The 25,974-nt window shown below is 36.5% G+C and overlaps 2 protein-coding genes across 2 annotated transcripts; one reads left to right on the top strand and one right to left on the bottom strand.

Moving 5' to 3' along the window:
* Window positions 1-3,654: 3,654 nt before the first annotated feature.
* On the bottom strand, window positions 3,655-5,432 carry LOC131801104 (UDP-glucosyltransferase 2-like). Its single transcript, XM_059119204.1, has 2 exons — window positions 5,110-5,432; window positions 3,655-5,051 (listed from the first exon to the last, which is right to left on the bottom strand). Exons 1-2 carry the CDS (start codon window positions 5,357-5,359, stop codon window positions 3,715-3,717), a joined length of 1,587 nt encoding a protein of 528 aa, XP_058975187.1. The 5' UTR covers window positions 5,360-5,432; the 3' UTR covers window positions 3,655-3,714.
* Window positions 5,433-7,847: 2,415 nt separating this feature from the next.
* On the top strand, window positions 7,848-9,692 carry LOC131801105 (UDP-glucosyltransferase 2-like). Its single transcript, XM_059119207.1, has 2 exons — window positions 7,848-8,148; window positions 8,208-9,692. Exons 1-2 carry the CDS (start codon window positions 7,899-7,901, stop codon window positions 9,539-9,541), a joined length of 1,584 nt encoding a protein of 527 aa, XP_058975190.1. The 5' UTR covers window positions 7,848-7,898; the 3' UTR covers window positions 9,542-9,692.
* The last annotated feature ends 16,282 nt before the right edge of the window (window positions 9,693-25,974 follow it).

The following is a 25,974-nucleotide window of genomic DNA, read 5'->3' as shown; positions in this document are numbered from 1 at the left end:
CGTCTCAAGCCATTAAAATGTGTTCACTGTTAAGAGAGGGTACGTAATAATTTTCGAAGCACTGCAAATTTTAGCTATGTAAAGAAAGACCAAAAATCATGCGGCGCTAACATTAAGTGGCGCAAAAGTAAACTTCCAGCGTTTTTATACCTTCAGCCATATGGCTAGAGAGGGTATATATCATTTGAAACGGTTAAAACTTGCCTAGTCAAAATAACGGTTTTAGACCCTAGGTCTCTTTGAACCAAATCCGTTTCAGCATATATTTGGAGTCAATCAAGCGATGTCCGTCCGTCTGTCTGGCTGGTGCGCACGATAACTCTCGAATGGAGTATCAGATTTGGTCCAAACTTGGTAAATCCTAATATTTTTGTTATACTTAGATCGAGTTCAGAGATGGGCAATATCGGCCCACTCCTTCTGGTACCTCCCCCACAAAAGGTCGAAATTTAAAAAAAAAAAAATATTTTCTGCACAGAAAGAGAAACGATAATCCAATTTTGCTTCAACTTTACAAATCCCAATATTTGCATCAGTGCTATTTCAGGTGTGAAAATGGACAATATCGGTCCACTCCATCAAGTACCTTCCCCACAAAGGCTCAAAATTTTGAATAATTACAATTCTTAAAAAAAAGTGATGTAAAAGTCCTATTGTTTTCAAATTTCACACATCCCAATATTTTTATCAACCCAAAGTCTGTTGTTAAGATGGAATATATCGGTCCACTCCTTCTGGTACCTTCCCCACAAAAGGCCGAAATTTTCAAAAAATATTTTGATAGGCATACTCTCTATTCTAATATATGCTCTATTTGTGAGCTTTACAATATTCAAGTCTGCAGATGGAGCTAAAATTCACTCCATATTTCCCTATTCGCGGCCATCGCAGTATATTTTCATTTCACCACTGCTAAAGGCCTTGGCGGAAAAGGGCCACGAAGTCACATCCATATCGACATTTCCCCAAAAGAAACCACTGAAGAATTTCCGTGATGTTGCTGTTATGGAAAATAGAAAGATTTTCGATGGTAAGATTACCGATATGCCTTGGAAAAACTATGGTTATAAAAGCATAGAAAGAGAAACGATAATCCGATGTTGATGCAACTTTTCAAATCCTAAAATCTAAAATGGACAGTATTTTTATTCTACTTTCCATCACTTTGGTCAAAACTTCCGGGGATAGGTCCTCACACTCTTGACGGATATTGTATTTAAGACCTGAAAGAATCTGAGGCTTGCTGACATAAACCCGCGACTTGAAAAAGTCAAACAGAAAGATGTCTGGAACGGTAAAATCCGGCGATCTTGCAGGCCAGTGCAAATCGCCAAAACGGAGATTAGGCGCCCAGTAAATGCATCCTTCATCGATTTTGGCACGTGCAGTATGCGCCGTTGCACCGTCCTGTTGGAACCACATGTTTTCTTATCCCAACTCATTAAGTTACGGCAAAAAGAAGTCGTTGATCATTGCTTTGTACCGCCTACACTCACAGCACACCATACAGTGACTTTGAGCGGGTGTAATAGGCTCTTCATGGGTTTCTCGCGGATTTTCAGTGTTCCACTTTGCTTATTTACGTATCCGCTAAGATGGAAATGGCCCTCATAACTCATGATTATTTTTTATTAAAAATCTTCTTCCTCTTGGTGGTGATTGAGGATAGCTTAAGCGCATGTTAGACGCGATTAGCGGTCAACAGCTAACAGGTGATTCACCATCTGGACTTTGTACGGACACCTCTTCAAATCTTATACAAAAAATTCTCTATAAAGACCGTCGACTGATACCAATTTCCATAGCACGTCGTCTGTTCGATGTCGACGGCGCTTTCGTGACATCCATGGCTACAGCAGCAATATGCTCTGTAGAACGGATACTCCGAGGTCTGCTACGCCTGGTAGGATCTTTTGTTGTGCCAGCCTCTTGGAGGCGAGCGGCTAAATGTCACAGTGTTTCACCAGTAGGCATGGAACGGCCAGGAAATTCACGTTGTGCCAAAGTCACCGACTGATCATTGGTCAAATCAATAGTCACCAATACTCCATGTCTGGAGTAGCAGTAACATTGTTTATTAACGAGTATTACTCATGTATTTACTACAAAAATGTCACAACAGATCTGACCTTAGGGGCCAATCGTAAATTTTATAAAATTTTCTTGTAGTGCGCAAAATTGGAAAACTCATACCCAAAATTATATTTAATTATCAAAGCTAGAATATAAAAGTATATAAAATAACGCTTTGTTACTAAAATTGTATTACATCTTTACGTTTTGAAAGCTAAGGCAAACAAAGCCACGGCCACTTGTCAGTATTCATAGATAAAGGGTCTTAATGGCCGATAACTTCATGTCCATTTATGATTGTACTCAATTGACTTTATACCATCAACATAACCCCCCATTGAAATATTCCCAGCTAAAATTTTTCCACGGTGTTATCAATCATTTACTTATCACGCACAAAATTCAATGTTTGGATTTCGTTCACCTAATTATACCCTACAACACTATGTGTTGGGGGTATTATAAGTTTGATTGGGCCAGAATTTATGTAACACCTCGAAATATTGTTTTCCCATATAGGAAAGTATACATGGATCTTCCTAGCTCGCCAAGCTGAGACGATCTAGCTATGTATGTCCGTCCGTCCGTCTGTCCATGTTAATTTGTAATCACGCTACAGGTCGCAATTATGGCCCGATCCTTACGAAATTTTGCACGAAGGTCGGGTTAGGGTCAGAATAGAAGCCTATTTCAAATGTTTAGGGGTTGAAATGGACCAAATACTGAAAAAATGTCGGATTTTGCAGTAGCTATACAGGTCGCAATTATAGACCAATCGACGCGGAATTTCGCATGTAGTCAGAGTTTAGGGCGGGGAAGAAGCCTACCAATTTGGATAATATTTAGCGGGTAAAATAGACCATATACTTTGTGTTGAAAAAATTCAAATTTTTTGATTAATCCGCAAATATTTTAAATCCCTGCGAAATCACAAAGCCATGGCAAGGTTACTTCTGACCTTTACATTGATGTTAACATCCAACAAATCGGATATATACCAAAATATGTGCGATATATATGTCTATCAAAGAAGATATGCTTGAAAGATCTCTTATATGTCGAGAACGGCTGAACTGATTTCGACAGTTCTCATTAATTCAGAATGGCCTCCTGGCACTAAAGATAAAACGTTTAAAAAAATCGCATAAAAATATCCCTCTAAAGATGAAAATATTGATTTTGTAACATTTTCTCATATTTTTTCAATTTTGTCATATTTTTGGCATATTTTCATTTTTAATCAAACATTTGGTAATGTTTCTACAACTAATAAAACTAAGTAGTTAGGATATCAGGATATCATATACAGATCGCATTTACTGTCCGATCCTTACGAAATTTTGCATGGGGATAAGATGAGGGTCAGAATAGAAGCCTACTCTTTTTGGAGATGATCGCCATATATTTAGGGGTTGAAATGGACCAAAAAACTGCAAAATTGTCAGCAGGTCGTAATATACGCCCGATCCTCACGGGTTGCTATTATTCGAAAATTGGAGAACGAATCCTGATGGTTTTCTTTTATTATTTGCCATAATATCTTGTGAAAATCTTTCGAGTATCTCGCCTATATAAACTGTATCGTTTATTATAGTGTTGTAGGGTATTCAACGGTCGGCCCCGCTCGACTGTAGCCTTTGCTTACTTGTTTTTCTTTATTTTTGATTTCTTGGATTTTTTCATCGATTTTGAAATAGCACAAATAAGTTTCTTTCCAAATCTAATTAAACTCGCTATTAATGTAAACACAACAACAATACAACTTGCTAAGAGTAGATACACATCAATATTGTGATATTGCCAAAATGACAAATCCTGGCCAGCATTACGAATATGGGGAGCTCCATCATGTCTCAGGACATATTCCACCCAAAAGATTGCAGTTTCCAAGGGCGTCAATGGCTGATCCCTATAACGTTTCGACAAGGTTTTCACTGCATTCGTATAACGGGGATTCGTCCATAGCTCTTGAATGCTCTGCATAAATTTCTCCTTTGTAAGGGATCTTAAATCCAAACGCAAAGCAAAACCAGCTTTCACGGCGTTTTTAACATTCATAAATTGATCGCCCAACACTGGAATGCCCAGGATGGGTTTACCATGGAATATCGTTTCAGTGGTACTCAAATATCCGCCATGGGAAATGAACAGCTTCACATTGGGATGGGCCAATATGGAGGGTTGATTAAACCATTTGCGTATGACAACATTGGCTGGTTTATTCGGTAATTCTTCCAGTTCGAATTTCCACAAAACTTTAATCTTCAATTCTGCAAATGTACTCAATATGGCCTGGAGTGTATGAGGGGCTAAATCTTTACTCTTCGCATTTGAACCCATGGAGAAGTAAATTACACCCTCCGGTGAATCGTCCAGGAATTTTTGTAAATCTTCTTCCAAAGGATCGGGTTTTTGTTTAATATGCAAACCACCAACTTCGATCATATTGGGGACATAAGGACGTGGTGCTTGCAGTGAGAAGTGATCATTCAATAACACCAAGGAGACATTACGACGGGCCTCATCCAAAGACAGTTTGGCATTGGGAAAATATTTCTTGTAGACTTTCTCTTGACCCGCTATTAAGAAGAAATTTGTACACAAATTATCCACAACATTGGTCAAGACATTTACAGTTCGTTGCCACAGCGACATGTGACTGTCATACTCCAAACTCATGTGGGGTATGTATGAGGCTGGTGATGGATTGGCAGTTAGGTAATCAATAAAACCAATGGTGCCAAAAGTGGAGACGCCAATCATTGGAGCTTGAAAATATTCACCCAAACCAAATAACGATTCGGTTCCAAAAACTTCGATGATGATCAAATCAAATTTTTCATTTTTCAATAGTTTCTTCACATCCACATTTTCCATGACATTGCTGCTGGCGGTCACCCCCAAAGAACTGAGTTCCGCAAATTCTTCGAAAAATGATTTTCCTTCAGCCTCACCGGCCGTAGCCTGGGTAAACATTTCTGAAATAAAGTTTTTTGAAATAATTTTTAAAATTCTTAAGTCTCACTACAAACTTACCATCGAAAATATTGCTATTTTCCATAACAACAACATCACGGAAATTCTTCAGTGGTTTCTTTTGGGGAAATGTCGATATGGATGTGACTTCGTGGCCCTTTTCCGCCAAGGCCTTTAGCAGTGGTGAAATAAAAATATACTGCGAGGGCCCCGAGTAGGGGAAGATGGAAAGAATTTTTGCTCCCTCTGCAGAGTTGAATTTTCCAATGCTCATAAATAGAGCAATAAGGAGAATGGAGCGTATGTCCATTTTAGCGATGTGTTCCCGTTGCCGGTCAATGGCTTACTTTGTGGTTAAGTTTTGAGTTAGTTGTTTTTCTGACTTGCCTAACTAAATAATATTCAATTGAATCGATAAGCGAGAATGCTTATCGCAGTTCTTTGGTCTAATATTAATGTGGACTATTGACCCATTTCGCTATCTTGCTTCTAATCAGCTGTAATCTACTTCGTGTGCCTACAATGCAGGTCATTGGTTGATTGAATTAAGAACTGCAAGTTGATAGGTTGTAAATAACATCTCGTACCCAATATCATTGATATCGGAAGCATATTACAGCTTATTAGCAGCTCGGGCTCAATAGCTACAGGGTGATATGAAAAAACTGCAATCAATTTCAGACTGCTGTCATCTGCTAAGCCACTCGTCCGATAGCTGTTAAAATTATTCCAGTGACAGCTCATTATATTGTTTACAATCATACAAAAGCATTTTGGTGAGAATTTTCCAGAAAAAAAGTTATTCGTGATGGAGTTCAAGCGTGATAGTGTGATTTTTTTATATTCGGCTGGAAAACCCCAAGTGGCTATCGTTCGCGCACTCCAGCATTTAAATGTGAATAAATCTTTTGTGTCTTGTACCATCGCTCGTTACCGCGATACTGGTAGCGTAGCCCGACGTCAAGGAAGTGGACGAAAGAAAGAAAGAAAAAAGCGACTTGATCGAAACCCGCATCGCATTGGCCGATGGCTCGTGAGCTGAACATATCGCAATATTCCATTCGGCAAATATTGAAAAATTAGCTCGGGGTAAATCCATTGAAATTCCAAAAATTGCAAGAACTTACGGCGCAACCGAAAGAAAATAGACTCAAAAGAGCTAAAGAGTTGCTTCGCTTGGCCAAAGTGGTGAGCTGCCGAATTTGGTTTTCTCCGATGAGATAACATTCGTTGTCCAGCAGATTGTAAACAAACTAAATGTTCGTGTTTACCTGAGTTACCAAAGAGGGCAGCTGAATATGTGCACCTCCGGTTGGCCACCAGAACTCAAGGGCCGGCCATGGTGATGTTGTGGACCGCCATAACAGCCGATGGTCGGTCTCCGCTCGTATTAAACGACCGTGGTATCAGAATAAATGCCGAATATTATCGGGAAAATATTCTGGAGGATGTATTAAAGCCTTGGGCACGCAAACTTTTTGGTCGCAGACCTTGGACTTTCCAACAGGATTCAGCACCATCGCACTCAGCACGTGTCACCCATGAATGGTTACAAAATGAGGTTCCTCGCTTCATTTCCTGCTAAAAAATGCCAAAGTGTGGAGCACCTCAAGCACGAGCTTCGTCGGAAATGGATCAAAATACCGCAGAGCAACATTGTGGCAGCGTGTGACGGTTTAATTTGCTATAAATCGTGCCGTAGGCAACCAATTCGAACAAATCTAAACTTATTCTGAATTTTGATGCTATTTCCGAAATTAAAATGTAAAAAAGAAGGAAAAATTATGGCGTTTGAATTTGTTGGAGTTTTTTTATCTCACCCTGTATATCATCTTCACAACAGATCTTGTGTTAGCAAAAATGTTTGTGTGTGTCAAATTTAAAGAGAGCTATGATATATGAGCTTCAAATTTTTAACCCTCGGGGAGTTACTAAAAGAAGTGGACCGATATGTTCCATCTTCATAGCAGACCGTGGGTTAATAAAAATATTGTGATGTATGTAATTTGAAGACAATCGGACTATATCACATTTTATAAGAGTAATAATTTGTTCTAAATTTTGACCCTTTGAATGGGAGGTCCGGTTTTGTCGATTTTGGTATCCGACTTTGCATTGATGCAAATATTAGGATTTGCAAAGTTGTAGCAAAATCGGATTATCCTTTCTCTTCTCTTCTCTTCTTTTTTTTTTTTTTTTTTTTGAAAAAGTCGCACTTTTGTGGGGGAGATACCAGAAGGAGTGGACCGATATAACCCATCTCCGAACTCGATCTAACTTTGATACTAATTTTGCAATGTACCAAGTTTGAACCAAATCGGATACTACTTTTGAATATTATCATACGCACCAGCCAGCCTGACAGACTGACACTCCTAGATAGACTCCAAATTTCGTGATATGGATTTGGTTCAAAGAGACCTAAGGTCGTTATTTCGATTAGGCTATGTAATTCCTTAAAAGTTATTTATTAATATTAGGTTTTGATATAATCATCACCACCGTGCGTGAGTCTAAAATCTACCATTCTTGCCGATTCATTGCAGTACTTAACTCAATAAAACAATGACCTACAACGAAGACACACGACATAAACTACCGTTAATTAGAATGTTGATAGTGAACTTGAAACTGTGAAATAGGCGGGTAGTTTCTAGGTTCATATTAAGATAAGACAAAACAACTGCGATAAGCGTTTTTTGGTTATCAATTCAATTGCTAATTTATATTATGTATTATTTAGTTGGGGAACACTCGGTCTAATGATAAGGCAAGTCAACAAAACGACTAATTCAAAACTTATCCGCACACAGTAGGCCATTGACCAGCAAGGGGAACACATCACTAAAATGGGCATACGCTCCGTTTTAATTATTGCTCTATTTATGAGCCTTGGAATATTCGAATCAACGGAGGGAGCTAAAATTCTTTCCATCTTCCCCTACTCGGGGCCATCGCAGTATATTTTTATTTCACCACTGCTTAAGGCCTTGGCGGAAAAGGGCCATGAAGTCACATCCATATCGACATTTCCCCAAAAGAAACCGCTGAAGAATTTTCGTGATATCGCCGTTATGGAAAATAGCAAGATTTTCGATGGTAAGTTTGTAATGAGGACTATGAATTTGAATTTTTATTTCAAAAAATGTATTCTTTAGAAATGTTAATTGAAATGGCGGGCGGTGAGAGTGAAGAAAAATCATTTTTCCAAGAATTTGTGGAACTTAGCGCTTTGGGTGTGACGGTCACCACCAATGTCATGGAAAATTCGGAAGTAAAAAACCTATTGAAAAATGAAAAATTTGATTTGCTAATCATCGAAGTTTTGAGCACAGAATCATTGTTGGGATTGGGAGAATATTTTCAAGCTCCAATGATTGGAGTCTCCACATTTGGCACCATTGGTTTTATTGACTATCTAACAGCCAATCCATCACCAGCCTCATTTATACCCCACATGAGTTTGCAATATGGCAGTCATATGTCGCTGTGGGAACGAACTGTCAATGTCTTGGCCAATGTTGTGGATGATTTGTGTTTGAATTATCTCATGTTACCTGATCACGAGAAAGTCTACAAGAAATATTTCCCCAATGCCAAACTGTCAATGGATGAGGCCCGCCGTAATGTCTCACTGGTGTTATTGAATGATCACTTTTCGCTGCGAGCACCACGTCCTTATGTTCCCAATATGATTGAGGTTGGTGGTTTGCACATAAAACAAAAACCTGATCCATTGGAAGAAGATTTACAAAAGTTCCTAGACAACTCACCGGAGGGGGTAATATACTTCTCCATGGGCTCGAATGTCAAGAGTAAAGATTTGCCCCCACAAACTCTTCAGGCCATATTGGGTACATTTGCAGAATTAAAAATTAAAGTTTTGTGGAAATTTGAATTGGAAGAATTGCCGAATAAACCAGCCAATGTTGTCATACGCAAATGGTTTAATCAACCCTCCATATTGGCCCATCCTAATGTAAAGCTGTTCATTTCCCATGGTGGCTATTTGAGTACCACCGAAACCATTTTCCATGGTAAACCCATCTTGGGTATTCCAGTGTTGGCCGATCAATTCATGAATGTTAAAAACTCCGTGAAGGCAGGTTTTGCTTTGAGTATGGATTTGAAAACCCTCAACAAGGAAGAATTTAAGCAGAAAATCGAAGAGCTGTGGACAAATCCTCGTTATTCGAATGCTGTCAAGACATTGTCGAAACGTTTCAGAGATCAACCTTTGACACCCATGGAAACTGCAATCTTTTGGGTGGAATATGTCCTGAGACATGATGGAGCTCCTCATATTCGTAATGCCGGTCAGGATTTGTCATTTTGGCAATATCACAATATTGATGTGTATCTACTCTTAGCCAGTTGTATTTTTGTTGTGTTTACATTAATAGCGAGTTTAATTAGATTTGGAAAGAAGATTATATGTGCTTCTTCAAAATCGACGAAAAAATCCAAGAAATCAAAAATAAAGAAAAATTAAGTGAGCGAAAAGAAAATATGAAAACGGTATGCGATAACAAAGTGGCTGATAAAACGCTGGCATAGTTTTGGTGTAATGGTCTTCAGTGTTGGGTTGGTTTAATAGTATAATATCTATAGAGCGCAATCACAAATAAAGGTTGAGTTATCGACGCTTAAGGCTCTTAATCTATGAATACTATCAATGGCTGCAACGAATCGAATATGTTGGTTACAAAATTGTAAATGTGATTTCAAACGAGTAATAAAACGATCAAAATTCCCTTTCATCCGCCAAAATTTATTGATGCTAAAATCCCTCCGACCAGTAGCTAACAGTTGGATAATACGTTGGGTGATTTTGAAAATCCTGAATCTACATTGATAATATTTTGCGTGAGTTCTCCCCATTACTAATTCAGAAACCAGTAAGGAAAAATCAAAAGTCGAGCGGGGCCCACTATATAATAATAACACTATGCATATTTAGTAGAGCTCCCGTAACAAAATAGTTTATTTTAAGTAGATCATACCACCAAATACAGGGTTGCCCATATTCGACGGACCCATGTTTTTTTTTAAAAATCAAAGAAAAAAATAAAAATTTGGCGGTTGGCAATGTTAATCATTTAATTTGTTCCAAGTAGATTTGTTTACATCAATTTTTGAATATGATATCTCTCAAATGGCCGCCTCTGGCGTTGATGACGTATTGTGCCCTTTTTGCTGCATTTTCCATCATTTTTGCCAACATTTCGGCCGGAATAGCGGCTATTTCTTCACGAATGTTGTCCTTGAGCTCTTCTACGGTCCTTGGCTTGTTAACGTAAACCTTTGACTACAAATATGCCCACAAGAAGAAGTCAGGCGGCGTCAAATCGGGCGAACGCGGTGGCCAGTCCAAATCACCACTTTTCGACATCAAACGGCCCGGAAACAAATTCTTCAGAAAATCGATTGTTATGCGACTTGTGTGCGGTGGAGCGCCGTCTTGTTGAAACCAGAACTGCCTCATACGCTTTCGACGAATAATTGGCATCACAAAATTGGTCATCATGTCGCGATAACGCTCCTGATTGATGGTAACAGCATGGCCATTTTCATTTTGGAAGAAAAACGGCCCAATGACCGTTTTCGCACTAACGCCGCACCAAAGACTTTTTCGTCATGAAGAGGCACTTCTTGAATCTCCTGAGGATTTTCAGTGGCGTAAAAACGGCAATGTTGCTTATTTACGGTCCCATTCAATGTGAAATGGGATTCATCGGACATGCTAATTTTGTTCCAAAATTGCTCGTCATCTTCGGCCATTTCGATGACTCTTTGGGCCCATTCCAATCGACATTCTTTGCGTCAATTGAATTTTGTACGGGAACAAATGCAAATCAATGCGAATAATCCGTTGTAAAGTGGACCGAGCCATGCCCAACTGCTGAGAACGGCGTTTTTGGGATGTTCTTGGGGACCTCTCAAACTGGCTCGTACGGCAGCGATATTCTCGGCCGATCGCCTTGGTCGACTTTTATATGGCCTTTCGGATTAGAAAGAGCCTTACCAGTCAAAAATTTTTCGTATAAACACTTAATGGTGTTCTTAGAAGGCGCACTTCTCACATTTTTTAATGTTTTAAAAGCACGTTTTCACAATTGACTTCTTCTGTTGAATGTAAATTTCAACTATTTCAGAGCGCTCGCGTGGCGTGTATTCGTTCATGGTAAAAATCTGCTTGATCTGACGCTTCAAACGCGGTATGTCATTAAGCGATGTGACATCTCTGTCAAAAGTTATGGCGTTGCCAGATGTGTCCGTCGAATATGGGCAACCCTGTAGATCATACCACCAAATAATATGGTGCACAATTAACCCAAAGTCGGTTGAAGATATATATATGGGACCTATATCTAAATGTGAACCGATCTTGATAAAATTTGGTAGAGGTATTTCTGGGCAGTATCTGATACCAAATACCATTGTTTTCGAATGCATATTTCTAATGTGAGGGACTTAAACGCCAAATTGGATGAAGCATCGTTTTTGCCAACATCGTTTTTGCCAACATCGTTTTTGCCAACATTTCGGCCGGAATAGCGGCTATTTCTTCACGAATGTTGTCCTTGAGCTCTTCTACGGTCCTTGGCTTGTTAACGTAAACCTTTGACTACAAATATGCCCACAAGAAGAAGTCAGGCGGCGTCAAATCGGGCGAACGCGGTGGCCAGTCCAAATCACCACTTTTCGACATCAAACGGCCCGGAAACAAATTCTTCAGAAAATCGATTGTTATGCGACTTGTGTGCGGTGGAGCGCCGTCTTGTTGAAACCAGAACTGCCTCATACGCTTTCGACGAATAATTGGCATCACAAAATTGGTCATCATGTCGCGATAACGCTCCTGATTGATGGTAACAGCATGGCCATTTTCATTTTGGAAGAAAAACGGCCCAATGACCGTTTTCGCACTAACGCCGCACCAAAGACTTTTTCGTCATGAAGAGGCACTTCTTGAATCTCCTGAGGATTTTCAGTGGCGTAAAAACGGCAATGTTGCTTATTTACGGTCCCATTCAATGTGAAATGGGATTCATCGGACATGCTAATTTTGTTCCAAAATTGCTCGTCATCTTCGGCCATTTCGATGACTCTTTGGGCCCATTCCAATCGACATTCTTTGCGTCAATTGAATTTTGTACGGGAACAAATGCAAATCAATGCGAATAATCCGTTGTAAAGTGGACCGAGCCATGCCCAACTGCTGAGAACGGCGTTTTTGGGATGTTCTTGGGGACCTCTCAAACTGGCTCGTACGGCAGTGATATTCTCGGCCGATCGCCTTGGTCGACTTTTATATGGCCTTTCGTATTAGAAAGAGCCTTACCAGTCAAAAATTTTTCGTATAAACGCTTAATGGTGTTCTTAGAAGGCGCACTTCTCACATTTTTTAATGTTTTAAAAGCACGTTTTCACAATTGACTTCTTCTGTTGAATGTAAATTTCAACTATTTCAGAGCGCTCGCGTGGCGTGTATTCGTTCATGGTAAAAATCTGCTTGATCTGACGCTTCAAACGCGGTATGTCATTAAGCGATGTGACATCTCTGTCAAAAGTTATGGCGTTGCCAGATGTGTCCGTCGAATATGGGCAACCCTGTAGATCATACCACCAAATAATATGGTGCACAATTAACCCAAAGTCGGTTGAAGATATATATATGGGACCTATATCTAAATGTGAACCGATCTTGATAAAATTTGTTAGAGGTATTTCTGGGCAGTATCTGATACCAAATACCATTGTTTTCGAATGCATATTTCTAATGTGAGGGACTTAAACGCCAAATTGGATGAAGCATCGTTTTTGCCAACATCGTTTTTGCCAACATTTCGGCCGGAATAGCGGCTATTTCTTCACGAATGTTGTCCTTGAGCTCTTCTACGGTCCTTGGCTTGTTAACGTAAACCTTTGACTACAAATATGCCCACAAGAAGAAGTCAGGCGGCGTCAAATCGGGCGAACGCGGTGGCCAGTCCAAATCACCACTTTTCGACATCAAACGGCCCGGAAACAAATTCTTCAGAAAATCGATTGTTATGCGACTTGTGTGCGGTGGAGCGCCGTCTTGTTGAAACCAGAACTGCCTCATACGCTTTCGACGAATAATTGGCATCACAAAATTGGTCATCATGTCGCGATAACGCTCCTGATTGATGGTAACAGCATGGCCATTTTCATTTTGGAAGAAAAACGGCCCAATGACCGTTTTCGCACTAACGCCGCACCAAAGACTTTTTCGTCATGAAGAGGCACTTCTTGAATCTCCTGAGGATTTTCAGTGGCGTAAAAACGGCAATGTTGCTTATTTACGGTCCCATTCAATATGAAATGGGATTCATCGGACATGCTAATTTTGTTCCAAAATTGCTCGTCATCTTCGGCCATTTCGATGACTCTTTGGGCCCATTCCAATCGACATTCTTTGCGTCAATTGAATTTTGTACGGGAACAAATGCAAATCAATGCGAATAATCCGTTGTAAAGTGGACCGAGCCATGCCCAACTGCTGAGAACGGCGTTTTTGGGATGTTCTTGGGGACCTCTCAAACTGGCTCGTACGGCAGTGATATTCTCGGCCGATCGCCTTGGTCGACTTTTATATGGCCTTTCGTATTAGAAAGAGCCTTACCAGTCAAAAATTTTTCGTATAAACGCTTAATGGTGTTCTTAGAAGGCGCACTTCTCACATTTTTTAATGTTTTAAAAGCACGTTTTCACAATTGACTTCTTCTGTTGAATGTAAATTTCAACTATTTCAGAGCGCTCGCGTGGCGTGTATTCGTTCATGGTAAAAATCTGCTTGATCTGACGCTTCAAACGCGGTATGTCATTAAGCGATGTGACATCTCTGTCAAAAGTTATGGCGTTGCCAGATGTGTCCGTCGAATATGGGCAACCCTGTAGATCATACCACCAAATAATATGGTGCACAATTAACCCAAAGTCGGTTGAAGATATATATATGGGACCTATATCTAAATGTGAACCGATCTTGATAAAATTTGGTAGAGGTATTTCTGGGCAGTATCTGATACCAAATACCATTGTTTTCGAATGCATATTTCTAATGTGAGGGACTTAAACGCCAAATTGGATGAAGCATCGTTTTTGCCAACATCGTTTTTGCCAACATTTCGGCCGGAATAGCGGCTATTTCTTCACGAATGTTGTCCTTGAGCTCTTCTACGGTCCTTGGCTTGTTAACGTAAACCTTTGACTACAAATATGCCCACAAGAAGAAGTCAGGCGGCGTCAAATCGGGCGAACGCGGTGGCCAGTCCAAATCACCACTTTTCGACATCAAACGGCCCGGAAACAAATTCTTCAGAAAATCGATTGTTATGCGACTTGTGTGCGGTGTAGCGCCGTCTTGTTGAAACCAGAACTGCCTCATACGCTTTCGACGAATAATTGGCATCACAAAATTGGTCATCATGTCGCGATAACGCTCCTGATTGATGGTAACAGCATGGCCATTTTCATTTTGGAAGAAAACGGCCCAATGACCGTTTTCGCACTAACGCCGCACCAAAGACTTTTTCGTCATGAAGAGGCACTTCTTGAATCTCCTGAGGATTTTCAGTGGCGTAAAAACGGCAATGTTGCTTATTTACGGTCCCATTCAATGTGAAATGGGATTCATCGGACATGCTAATTTTGTTCCAAAATTGCTCGTCATCTTCGGCCATTTCGATGACTCTTTGGGCCCATTCCAATCGACATTCTTTGCGTCAATTGAATTTTGTACGGGAACAAATGCAAATCAATGCGAATAATCCGTTGTAAAGTGGACCGAGCCATGCCCAACTGCTGAGAACGGCGTTTTTGGGATGTTCTTGGGGACCTCTCAAACTGGCTCGTACGGCAGCGATATTCTCGGCCGATCGCCTTGGTCGACTTTTATATGGCCTTTCGGATTAGAAAGAGCCTTACCAGTCAAAAATTTTTCGTATAAACGCTTAATGGTGTTCTTAGAAGGCGCACTTCTCACATTTTTTAATGTTTTAAAAGCACGTTTTCACAATTGACTTCTTCTGTTGAATGTAAATTTCAACTATTTCAGAGCGCTCGCGTGGCGTGTATTCGTTCATGGTAAAAATCTGCTTGATCTGACGCTTCAAACGCGGTACGTCATTAAGCGATGTGACATCTCTGTCAAAAGTTATGGCGTTGCCAGATGTGTCCGTCGAATATGGGCAACCCTGTAGATCATACCACCAAATAATATGGTGCACAATTAACCCAAAGTCGGTTGAAGATATATATATGGGACCTATATCTAAATGTGAACCGATCTTGATAAAATTTGGTAGAGGTATTTCTGGGCAGTATCTGATACCAAATACCATTGTTTTCGAATGCATATTTCTAATGTGAGGGACTTAAACGCCAAATTGGATGAAGCATCGTTTTTGCCAACATCGTTTTTGCCAACATTTCGGCCGGAATAGCGGCTATTTCTTCACGAATGTTGTCCTTGAGCTCTTCTACGGTCCTTGGCTTGTTAACGTAAACCTTTGACTTCAAATATCCCCACAAGAAGAAGTCAGGCGGCGTCAAATCGGGCGAACGCGGTGGCCAGTCCAAATCACCACTTTTCGACATCAAACGGCCCGGAAACAAATTCTTCAGAAAATCGATTGTTATGCGACTTGTGTGCGGTGGAGCGCCGTCTTGTTGAAACCAGAACTGCCTCATACGCTTTCGACGAATAATTGGCATCACAAAATTGGTCATCATGTCGCGATAACGCTGCTGATTGATGGTAACAGCATGGCCATTTTCATTTTGGAAGAAAAACGGCCCAATGACCGTTTTCGCACTAACGCCGCACCAAAGACTTTTTCGTCATGAAGAGGCACTTCTTGAATCTCCTGAGGATTTTCAGTGGCGTAAAAACGGCAATGTTGCTTATTTACGGTCCCATTCAATGTGAAATGGGATTCATCGGACATGCTAATTTTGTTCCAAAATTGCTCGTCATCTTCGGCCATTTCGATGACTCTTTGGGCCCATTCCAATCGACATTCTTTGCGTCAATTGAATTTTGTACGGGAACAAATGCAAATCAATGCGAATAATCCGTTGTAAAGTGGACCGAGCCATGCCCAACTGCTGAGAACGGCGTTTTTGGGATGTTCTTTGGGACCTCTCAAACTGGCTCGTACGGCAGCGATATTCTCGGCCGATCGCCTTGGTCGACTTTTATATGGCCTTTCGGATTAGAAAGAGCCTTACCAGTCAAAAATTTTTCGTATAAACGCTTAATGGTGTTCTTAGAAGGCGCACTTCTCACATTTTTTAATGTTTTAAAAGCACGTTTTCACAATTGACTTCTTCTGTTGAATGTAAATTTCAACTATTTCAGAGCGCTCGCGTGGCGTGTATTCGTTCATGGTAAAAATCTGCTTGATCTGACGCTTCAAACGCGGTATGTCATTAAGCGATGTGACATCTCTGTCAAAAGTTATGGCGTTGCCAGATGTGTCCGTCGAATATGGGCAACCCTGTAGATCATACCACCAAATAATATGGTGCACAATTAACCCAAAGTCGGTTGAAGATATATATATGGGACCTATATCTAAATGTGAACCGATCTTGATAAAATTTGGTAGAGGTATTTCTGGGCAGTATCTGATACCAAATACCATTGTTTTCGAATGCATATTTCTAATGTGAGGGACTTAAACGCCAAATTGGATGAAGCATATATAGCTATATCTGAACCGATTTTCTTTTGATTTACTTTCTTCTATACTGAATTCGGAGGGATGTACCAAAATACAGGTCATTTGGACTTATATTAGACATTTGGTGCACAGTTAATCCGAATCCGTGTGAGATATGTGGGAGCTTTATCTAAATCTGATCCAATTATTACCGATTTCAATAGAGTTCGTCCTTGAGTAAAATAAATATTGTTTGCAAAATTTCATCTTAATCGGATAATAAATGCGACCTGTATTTTGTTCACAAGGAAACATGGACTGACGGACGGAAGAACAGACGGACGGACATGCATAAATCGACTCAGAAAGTGATTCTACGATAATCCTCAAAAATAACAAACAAATGCAGATAGACATAATACCCTTACCACTATGTGGTGTGGGTTATAAATACTGAATTAAAGCTATGTCATCCATCAAATGTGAAAAGAGTTGGGATAATGTCAAAACCTATTTTTTACCAAATGATAATTCCAAATTATAAATTTTTAAAAATTAAATCTAAAAATTGGGACTGGAATCTAATTGGAATTTTCAGCATCGTTTTGATTGCAGTTTTTTAAAGACGAAAAATAGCTTATATTAAAATGCTCATAACTCCTTAAATATTGACATTTCGGGGTTTTTAGCATCGTTTTGATTGCAGTTTCTTAAAGAGGAAAAATAGCTTATTTTAAAATGCTCATAACTCCTTAAATATTGACATTTCGGGGTTTTTAGCATCGTTTTGATTGCAGTTTCTTAAAGAGGAAAATAGCTTATTTTAAAATGCTTATAACTCCTTAAATATTGACATTTCGGGGTTTTTAACATCGTTTTGATTGCAGTTTCTTAACGAGGAAAAATAGCTTATTTTAAAATGCTCATAACTCCTTAAATATTGACATTTCGGGGTTTTTAGCATCGTTTTCATTGCAGTTTCTTAAAGAGGGAAAGTAGCTTATTTTAAATTGCTTATAACTCCTTAAATATTGACACTTGGGGGTTTTTAGCATCGTTTTGATTGCAGTTTTTTAAAGAGAAAAAATAGCTTATTTTAAAATGCTCATAACTCCTTAAATATTGACATTTCGGGGTTTTTAGCATCGTTTTGATTGCAGTTTCTTAAAGAGGAAAAATATCTTATTTTAAAATGCTCATAGCTCCTTAAATATTGACATTTCGGGGTTTTTAGCATCGTTTTGATTGCAGTTTCTTAAAGAGGAAAAATAGCTTATTTTAAAATGCTCATAACTCCTTAAATATTGACATTTCGGGGTTTTTAGCATCGTTTTGATTGCAGTTTTTTTAAAGAGGAAAAATAGCTTATTTTAAAATGCTCATAACTCCTTAAATATTGACATTTCGGGGTTTTTAGCATCGTTTTGATTGCAGTTTTTTAAAGAGGAAAAAAAGCTAATTTTAAAATGCTCATAACTCCTTAAATATTGACATTTCGGGGTTTTTAGCATCGTTTTGATTGCAGTTTCTTAAAGAGGAAAAACAGCTTATTTTAAAATGCTCATAACTCCTTAAATATTGACATTTCGGGGTTTTTAGCATCGTTTTGATTGCAGTTTCTTAAAGAGGAAAAATAAAATGCTCATAACTCCTTAAATATTGACATTTCTGGGTTTTAGCATCGTTTTGATTGCAGTTTTTTAAAGAGGAAAAATAGCTTATTTTAAAATGCTCATAACTCCTTAAATATTGACATTTCGGGGTTTTTAGCATCGTTTTGATTGCAGTTTTTTAAAGAGGAAAAATAGCTTATTTTAAAATGCTCATAACTCCTTAAATATTGACATTTCTGGGTTTTTAGCATCGTTTTGATTGTAGTTTTTTAAAGAGGAAAAATAGCTTATTTTAAAATGCTCATAACTCCTTAAATATTGACATTTCGGGGTTTTGAGCATCGTTTTGATTGCAGTTTCTTAAAGAGGAAAAATAGCTTATTTTAAAATGCTCATAACTCCTTAAATATTGACATTTCGGGGTTTTTAGCATCGTTTTGATTGCAGTTTCTTAAAGAGGAAAAATAGCTTATTTTAAAATGCTCATAACTCCTTAAATATTGACATTTCGGGATTTTTAGCATCGTTTTGATTGCAGTTTTTTAAAGAGGAAAAATAGCTTATTTTAAAATGCTCATAACTCCTTAAATATTGACATTTATGGGTTTTAGCATCGTTTTGATTGCAGTTTTTTAAAGAGGAAAAATAGCTTATTTTAAAATGCTCATAACTCCTTAAATATTGACATTTCGGGGTTTTTAGCATCGTTTTGATTGCAGTTTCTTAAAGAGGAAAAATAGCTTATTTTAAAATGCTCATAACTCCTTAAATATTGACATTTCGGGATTTTTAGCATCGTTTTGATTGCAGTTTTTTAAAGAGGAAAAATAGCTTATTTTAAAATGCTCATAACTCCTTAAATATTGACATTTATGGGTTTTAGCATCGTTTTGATTGCAGTTTTTAAAGAGGAAAAATAGCTTATTTTAAAATGCTCATAACTCCTTAAATATTGACATTTCGGGGTTTTTAGCATCGTTTTGATTGCAGTTTCTTAAAGAGGAAAAATAGCTTATTTTAAAATGCTCATAACTCCTTAAATATTGACATTTCGGGATTTTTAGCATCGTTTTGATTGCAGTTTTTTAAAGAGGAAAAATAGCTTATTTTAAAATGCTCATAACTCCTTAAATATTGACATTTATGGGTTTTAGCATCGTTTTGATTGCAGTTTTTTAAAGAGGAAAAATAGCTTATTTTAAAATGCTCATAACTCCTTAAATATTGACATTTCGGGGTTTTTAGCATCGTTTTGATTGCAGTTTCTTAAAGAGGAAAAATAGCTTATTTTAAAATGCTCATAACTCCTTAAATATTGACATTTCGGGATTTTTAGCATCGTTTTGATTGCAGTTTTTTAAAGAGGAAAAATAGCTTATTTTAAAATGCTCATAACTCCTTAAATATTGACATTTCTGGGTTTTAGCATCGTTTTGATTGCAGTTTTTTAAAGAGGAAAAATAGCTTATTTTAAAATGCTCATAACTCCTTAAATATTGACATTTCGGGGTTTTTAGCATCGTTTTGATTGCAGTGTTTTAAAGAGGAAAAATAGCTTATTTTAAAATGCTCATAACTCCTTAAATATTGACATTTCTGGGTTTTTAGCATCGTTTTGATTGCAGTTTTTTAAAGAGGAAAAATAGCTTATTTTAAAATGCTCATAACTCCTTAAATATTGACATTTCGGGGTTTTTAGCATCGTTTTGATTGCAGTTTCTTAAAGAGGAAAAATAGCTTATTTTAAAATGCTCATAACTCCTTAAATATTGACATTTCGGGGTTTTTAGCATCGTTTTGATTGCAGTTTCTTAAAGAGGAAACATAGCTTATTTTAAAATGCTCATAACTCTTTAAATATTGACATTTCGGGGTTTTTAGCATCGTTTTGATTGCAGTGTTTTAAAGAGGAGAAATAGCTTATTTTAAAATGCTCATAACTCCTTAAATATTGACATTTCGGGGTTTTTAGCATCGTTTTGATTGCAGTTTCTTAAAGAGGAAAAATAGCTTATTTTAAAATGCTCATAACTCCTTAAATATTGACATTTCGGGGTTTTTAGCATCGTTTTGATTGCAGTTTTTTAAAGAGGAGAAATAGCTTATTTTAAAATGCTCATAACTCCTTAAATATTGACATTTCGGGGTTTTTAGCATCGTTTTGATTGCAGTTTCTTAAAGAGGAAACATAGCTTATTTTAAAATGCTCATAACTCCTTAAATATTGACATTTCGGGGTTTTTAGCGTCGTTGTGATTGCAGTTTCTTAAAGGGGAAAAATAGCTTATCATAACTCCTTAAATATTGACATTTCGGGGTTTTTAGCATCGTTTTGATTGCAGATTTTTAAAGAGGAAAAATAGCTTATTTTAAAATGCTCATAACTCCTTAAATATTGACATTTCGGGGTTTTTAGCATCGTTTTGATTGCAGTTTTTTAAAGAGGAAAAATAGCTAATTTTAAAATACTCATAACTCCTTAAATATTGACATTTCGGGGTTTTTAGCATCGTTTTGATTGCAGTTTCTTAAAGAGGAAAAATAGCTTATTTTAAAATGCTCATAACTCCTTAAATATTGACATTTCGGGGTTTTTAGCATCGTTTTGATTGCAGTTTTTAAAGAGGAAAAATAGCTTAATTAAAAAATGCTCATAACTCCTTAAATATTGACATTTCTGGGTTTTTAGCATCGTTTTGATTGCAGTTTTTTAAAGAGGAAAAATAGCTTATTTTAAAATGCTCATAACTCCTTAAATATTGACATCTCGGGGTTTTGAGCATCGTTTTGATTGCAGTTTCTTAAAGAGGAAAAATAGCTTATTTTAAAATGCTCATAACTCCTTAAATATTGACATTTCGGGGTTTTTAGCATCGTTTTGATTGCAGTTTCTTAAAGAGGAAAAATAGCTTATTTTAAAATGCTCATAACTTCTTAAATATTGACATTTCGGGGTTTTTAGCATCGTTTTGATTGCAGTTTTTAAAGAGGAGAAATAGCTTATTTTAAAATGCTCATAACTCCTTAAATATTGACATTTCGGGGTTTTTAGCGTCGTTGTGATTGCAGTTTCTTAAAGGGGAAAAATAGCTTATCATAACTCCTTAAATATTGACATTTCGGGGTTTTTAGCATCGTTTTGATTGCAGATTTTTAAAGAGGAAAAATAGCTTATTTTAAAATGCTCATAACTCCTTAAATATTGACATTTCGGGGTTTTTAGCATCGTTTTGATTGCAGTTTTTTAAAGAGGAAAAATAGCTAATTTTAAAATACTCATAACTCCTTAAATATTGACATTTCGGGGTTTTTAGCATCGTTTTGATTGCAGTTTCTTAAAGAGGAAAAATAGCTTATTTTAAAATGCTCATAACTCCTTAAATATTGACATAGCTTATTTTAAAATGCTCATAACTCCTTAAATATTGACATTTCGGGGTTTTTAGCATCGTTTTGATTGCAGTTTCTTAAAGAGGAAACATAGCTTATTTTAAAATGCTCATAACTCCTTAAATATTGACATTTCGGGGTTTTTAGCGTCGTTGTGATTGCAGTTTCTTAAAGGGGAAAAATAGCTTATCATAACTCCTTAAATATTGACATTTCGGGGTTTTTAGCATCGTTTTGATTGCAGATTTTTAAAGAGGAAAAATAGCTTATTTTAAAATGCTCATAACTCCTTAAATATTGACATTTCGGGGTTTTTAGCATCGTTTTGATTGCAGTTTTTTAAAGAGGAAAAATAGCTAATTTTAAAATGCTCATAACTCCTTAAATATTGACATTTCGGGGTTTTTAGCATCGTTTTGATTGCAGTTTCTTAAAGAGGAAAAATAGCTTATTTTAAAATGCTCATAACTCCTTAAATATTGACATTTCGGGGTTTTTAGCATCGTTTTGATTGCAGTTTTTTAAAGAGGAAAAATAGCTTAATTAAAAAATGCTCATAACTCCTTAAATATTGACATTTCTGGGTTTTTAGCATCGTTTTGATTGCAGTTTTTTAAAGAGGAAAAATAGCTTATTTTAAAATGCTCATAACTCCTTAAATATTGACATCTCGGGGTTTTGAGCATCGTTTTGATTGCAGTTTCTTAAAGAGGAAAAATAGCTTATTTTAAAATGCTCATAACTCCTTAAATATTGACATTTCGGGGTTTTTAGCATCGTTTTGATTGCAGTTTTTTGAAGAGGAAAAATAGCTTAATTGTAAAATGCTCATAACTCCTTAAATATTGACATTTCTGGGTTTTTAGCATCGTTTTGATTGCAGTTTTTTAAAGAGGAAAAATAGCTTATTTTAAAATGCTCATAACTCCCTAAATATTGACATTTCGGGGTATTTAGCATCGTTTTGATTGCAGTTTCTTAAAGAGGAAAAATAGCTTATTTTAAAATGCTCATAACTCCCTAAATATTGACATTTCGGGGTTTTTAGCATCGTTTTGATTGCAGTTTTTTAAAGAGGAAAAATAGCTAATTTTAAAATGCTCATAACTCCTTAAATATTGACATTTCGGGGTTTTTAGCTTCGTTTTGATTGCAGTTTCTTAAAGAGGAAACATAGCTTATTTTAAAATGCTCATAACTCCTTAAATATTGACATTTCGGGGTTTTTAGCATCGTTTTGATTGCAGTTTCTTAAAGGGGAAAAATAGCTTATTTTAAAATGCTCATAACTTCTTAAATATTGACATTTCGGGGTTTTTAGCATCGTTTTGATTGCAGTTTTTTAAAGAGGAGAAATAGCTTATTTTAAAATGCTCATAACTCCTTAAATATTGACATTTCGGGGTTTTTAGCATCGTTTTGATTGCAGTTTTTAAAGAGGAGAAATAGCTTATTTTAAAATGCTCATAACTCCTTAAATATTGACATTTCGGGGTTTTTAGCATCGTTTTGATTGCAGTTTCTTAAAGAGGAAACATAGCTTATTTTAAAATGCTCATAACTCCTTAAATATTGACATTTCGGGGTTTTTAGCGTCGTTGTGATTGCAGTTTCTTAAAGGGGAAAAATAGCTTATCATAACTCCTTAAATATTGACATTTCGGGGTTTTTAGCATCGTTTTGATTGCAGATTTTTAAAGAGGAAAAATAGCTTATTTTAAAATGCTCATAACTCCTTAAATATTGACATTTCGGGGTTTTTAGCATCGTTTTGATTGCAGTTTTTTAAAGAGGAAAAATAGCTAATTTTAAAATACTCATAACTCCTTAAATATTGACATTTCGGGGTTTTTAGCATCGTTTTGATTGCAGTTTCTTAAAGAGGAAAAATAGCTTATTTTAAAATGCTCATAACTCCTTAAATATTGACATTTCGGGGTTTTTAGCATCGTTTTGATTGCAGTTTTTTAAAGAGGAAAAATAGCTTAATTAAAAAATGCTCATAACTCCTTAAATATTGACATTTCTGGGTTTTTAGCATCGTTTTGATTGCAGTTTTTTAAAGAGGAAAAATAGCTTATTTTAAAATGCTCATAACTCCTTAAATATTGACATCTCGGGGTTTTGAGCATCGTTTTGATTGCAGTTTCTTAAAGAGGAAAAATAGCTTATTTTAAAATGCTCATAACTCCTTAAATATTGACATTTCGGGGTTTTTAGCATCGTTTTGATTGCAGTTTCTTAAAGAGGAAAAATAGCTTATTTTAAAATGCTCATAACTTCTTAAATATTGACATTTCGGGGTTTTTAGCATCGTTTTGATTGCAGTTTTTAAAGAGGAGAAATAGCTTATTTTAAAATGCTCATAACTCCTTAAATATTGACATTTCGGGGTTTTAGCGTCGTTGTGATTGCAGTTTCTTAAAGGGGAAAAATAGCTTATCATAACTCCTTAAATATTGACATTTCGGGGTTTTTAGCATCGTTTTGATTGCAGATTTTTAAAGAGGAAAAATAGCTTATTTTAAAATGCTCATAACTCCTTAAATATTGACATTTCGGGGTTTTTAGCATCGTTTTGATTGCAGTTTTTTAAAGAGGAAAAATAGCTAATTTTAAAATACTCATAACTCCTTAAATATTGACATTTCGGGGTTTTTAGCATCGTTTTGATTGCAGTTTCTTAAAGAGGAAAAATAGCTTATTTTAAAATGCTCATAACTCCTTAAATATTGACATAGCTTATTTTAAAATGCTCATAACTCCTTAAATATTGACATTTCGGGGTTTTTAGCATCGTTTTGATTGCAGTTTCTTAAAGAGGAAACATAGCTTATTTTAAAATGCTCATAACTCCTTAAATATTGACATTTCGGGGTTTTTAGCGTCGTTGTGATTGCAGTTTCTTAAAGGGGAAAAATAGCTTATCATAACTCCTTAAATATTGACATTTCGGGGTTTTTAGCATCGTTTTGATTGCAGATTTTTAAAGAGGAAAAATAGCTTATTTTAAAATGCTCATAACTCCTTAAATATTGACATTTCGGGGTTTTTAGCATCGTTTTGATTGCAGTTTTTTAAAGAGGAAAAATAGCTAATTTTAAAATACTCATAACTCCTTAAATATTGACATTTCGGGGTTTTTAGCATCGTTTGATTGCAGTTTCTTAAAGAGGAAAAATAGCTTATTTTAAAATGCTCATAACTCCTTAAATATTGACATTTCGGGGTTTTTAGCATCGTTTTGATTGCAGTTTTTAAAGAGGAAAAATAGCTTAATTAAAAATGCTCATAACTCCTTAAATATTGACATTTCTGGGTTTTTAGCATCGTTTTGATTGCAGTTTTTTAAAGAGGAAAAATAGCTTATTTTAAAATGCTCATAACTCCTTAAATATTGACATCTCGGGGTTTTGAGCATCGTTTTGATTGCAGTTTCTTAAAGAGGAAAAATAGCTTATTTTAAAATGCTCATAACTCCTTAAATATTGACATTTCGGGGTTTTTAGCATCGTTTTGATTGCAGTTTTTTGAAGAGGAAAAATAGCTTAATTGTAAAATGCTCATAACTCCTTAAATATTGACATTTCTGGGTTTTTAGCATCGTTTTGATTGCAGTTTTTAAAGAGGAAAAATAGCTTATTTTAAAATGCTCATAACTCCCTAAATATTGACATTTCGGGGTATTTAGCATCGTTTTGATTGCAGTTTCTTAAAGAGGAAAAATAGCTTATTTTAAAATGCTCATAACTCCCTAAATATTGACATTTCGGGGTTTTTAGCATCGTTTTGATTGCAGTTTTTAAAGAGGAAAAATAGCTAATTTTAAAATGCTCATAACTCCTTAAATATTGACATTTCGGGGTTTTTAGCTTCGTTTTGATTGCAGTTTCTTAAAGAGGAAACATAGCTTATTTTAAAATGCTCATAACTCCTTAAATATTGACATTTCGGGGTTTTTAGCATCGTTTTGATTGCAGTTTCTTAAAGGGGAAAAATAGCTTATTTTAAAATGCTCATAACTTCTTAAATATTGACATTTCGGGGTTTTTAGCATCGTTTTGATTGCAGTTTCTTAAAGAGGAAAAATAGCTTAATTGTAAAATACTCATAACTCCTTAAATATTGACATTTCTGGGTTTTTAGCATCGTTTTGATTGCAGTTTTTTAAAGAGGAAAAATAGCTTATTTTAAAATGCTCATAACTCCTTAAATATTGACATCTCGGG

The sequence above is a fragment of the Musca domestica genome, unplaced genomic scaffold (assembly GCF_030504385.1).
Source record: "Musca domestica strain aabys unplaced genomic scaffold, Musca_domestica.polishedcontigs.V.1.1 1, whole genome shotgun sequence".
Lineage (NCBI taxonomy): Eukaryota > Metazoa > Arthropoda > Insecta > Diptera > Muscidae > Musca > Musca domestica.
This window is presented reverse-complemented; position numbering and strand designations above follow the sequence as displayed.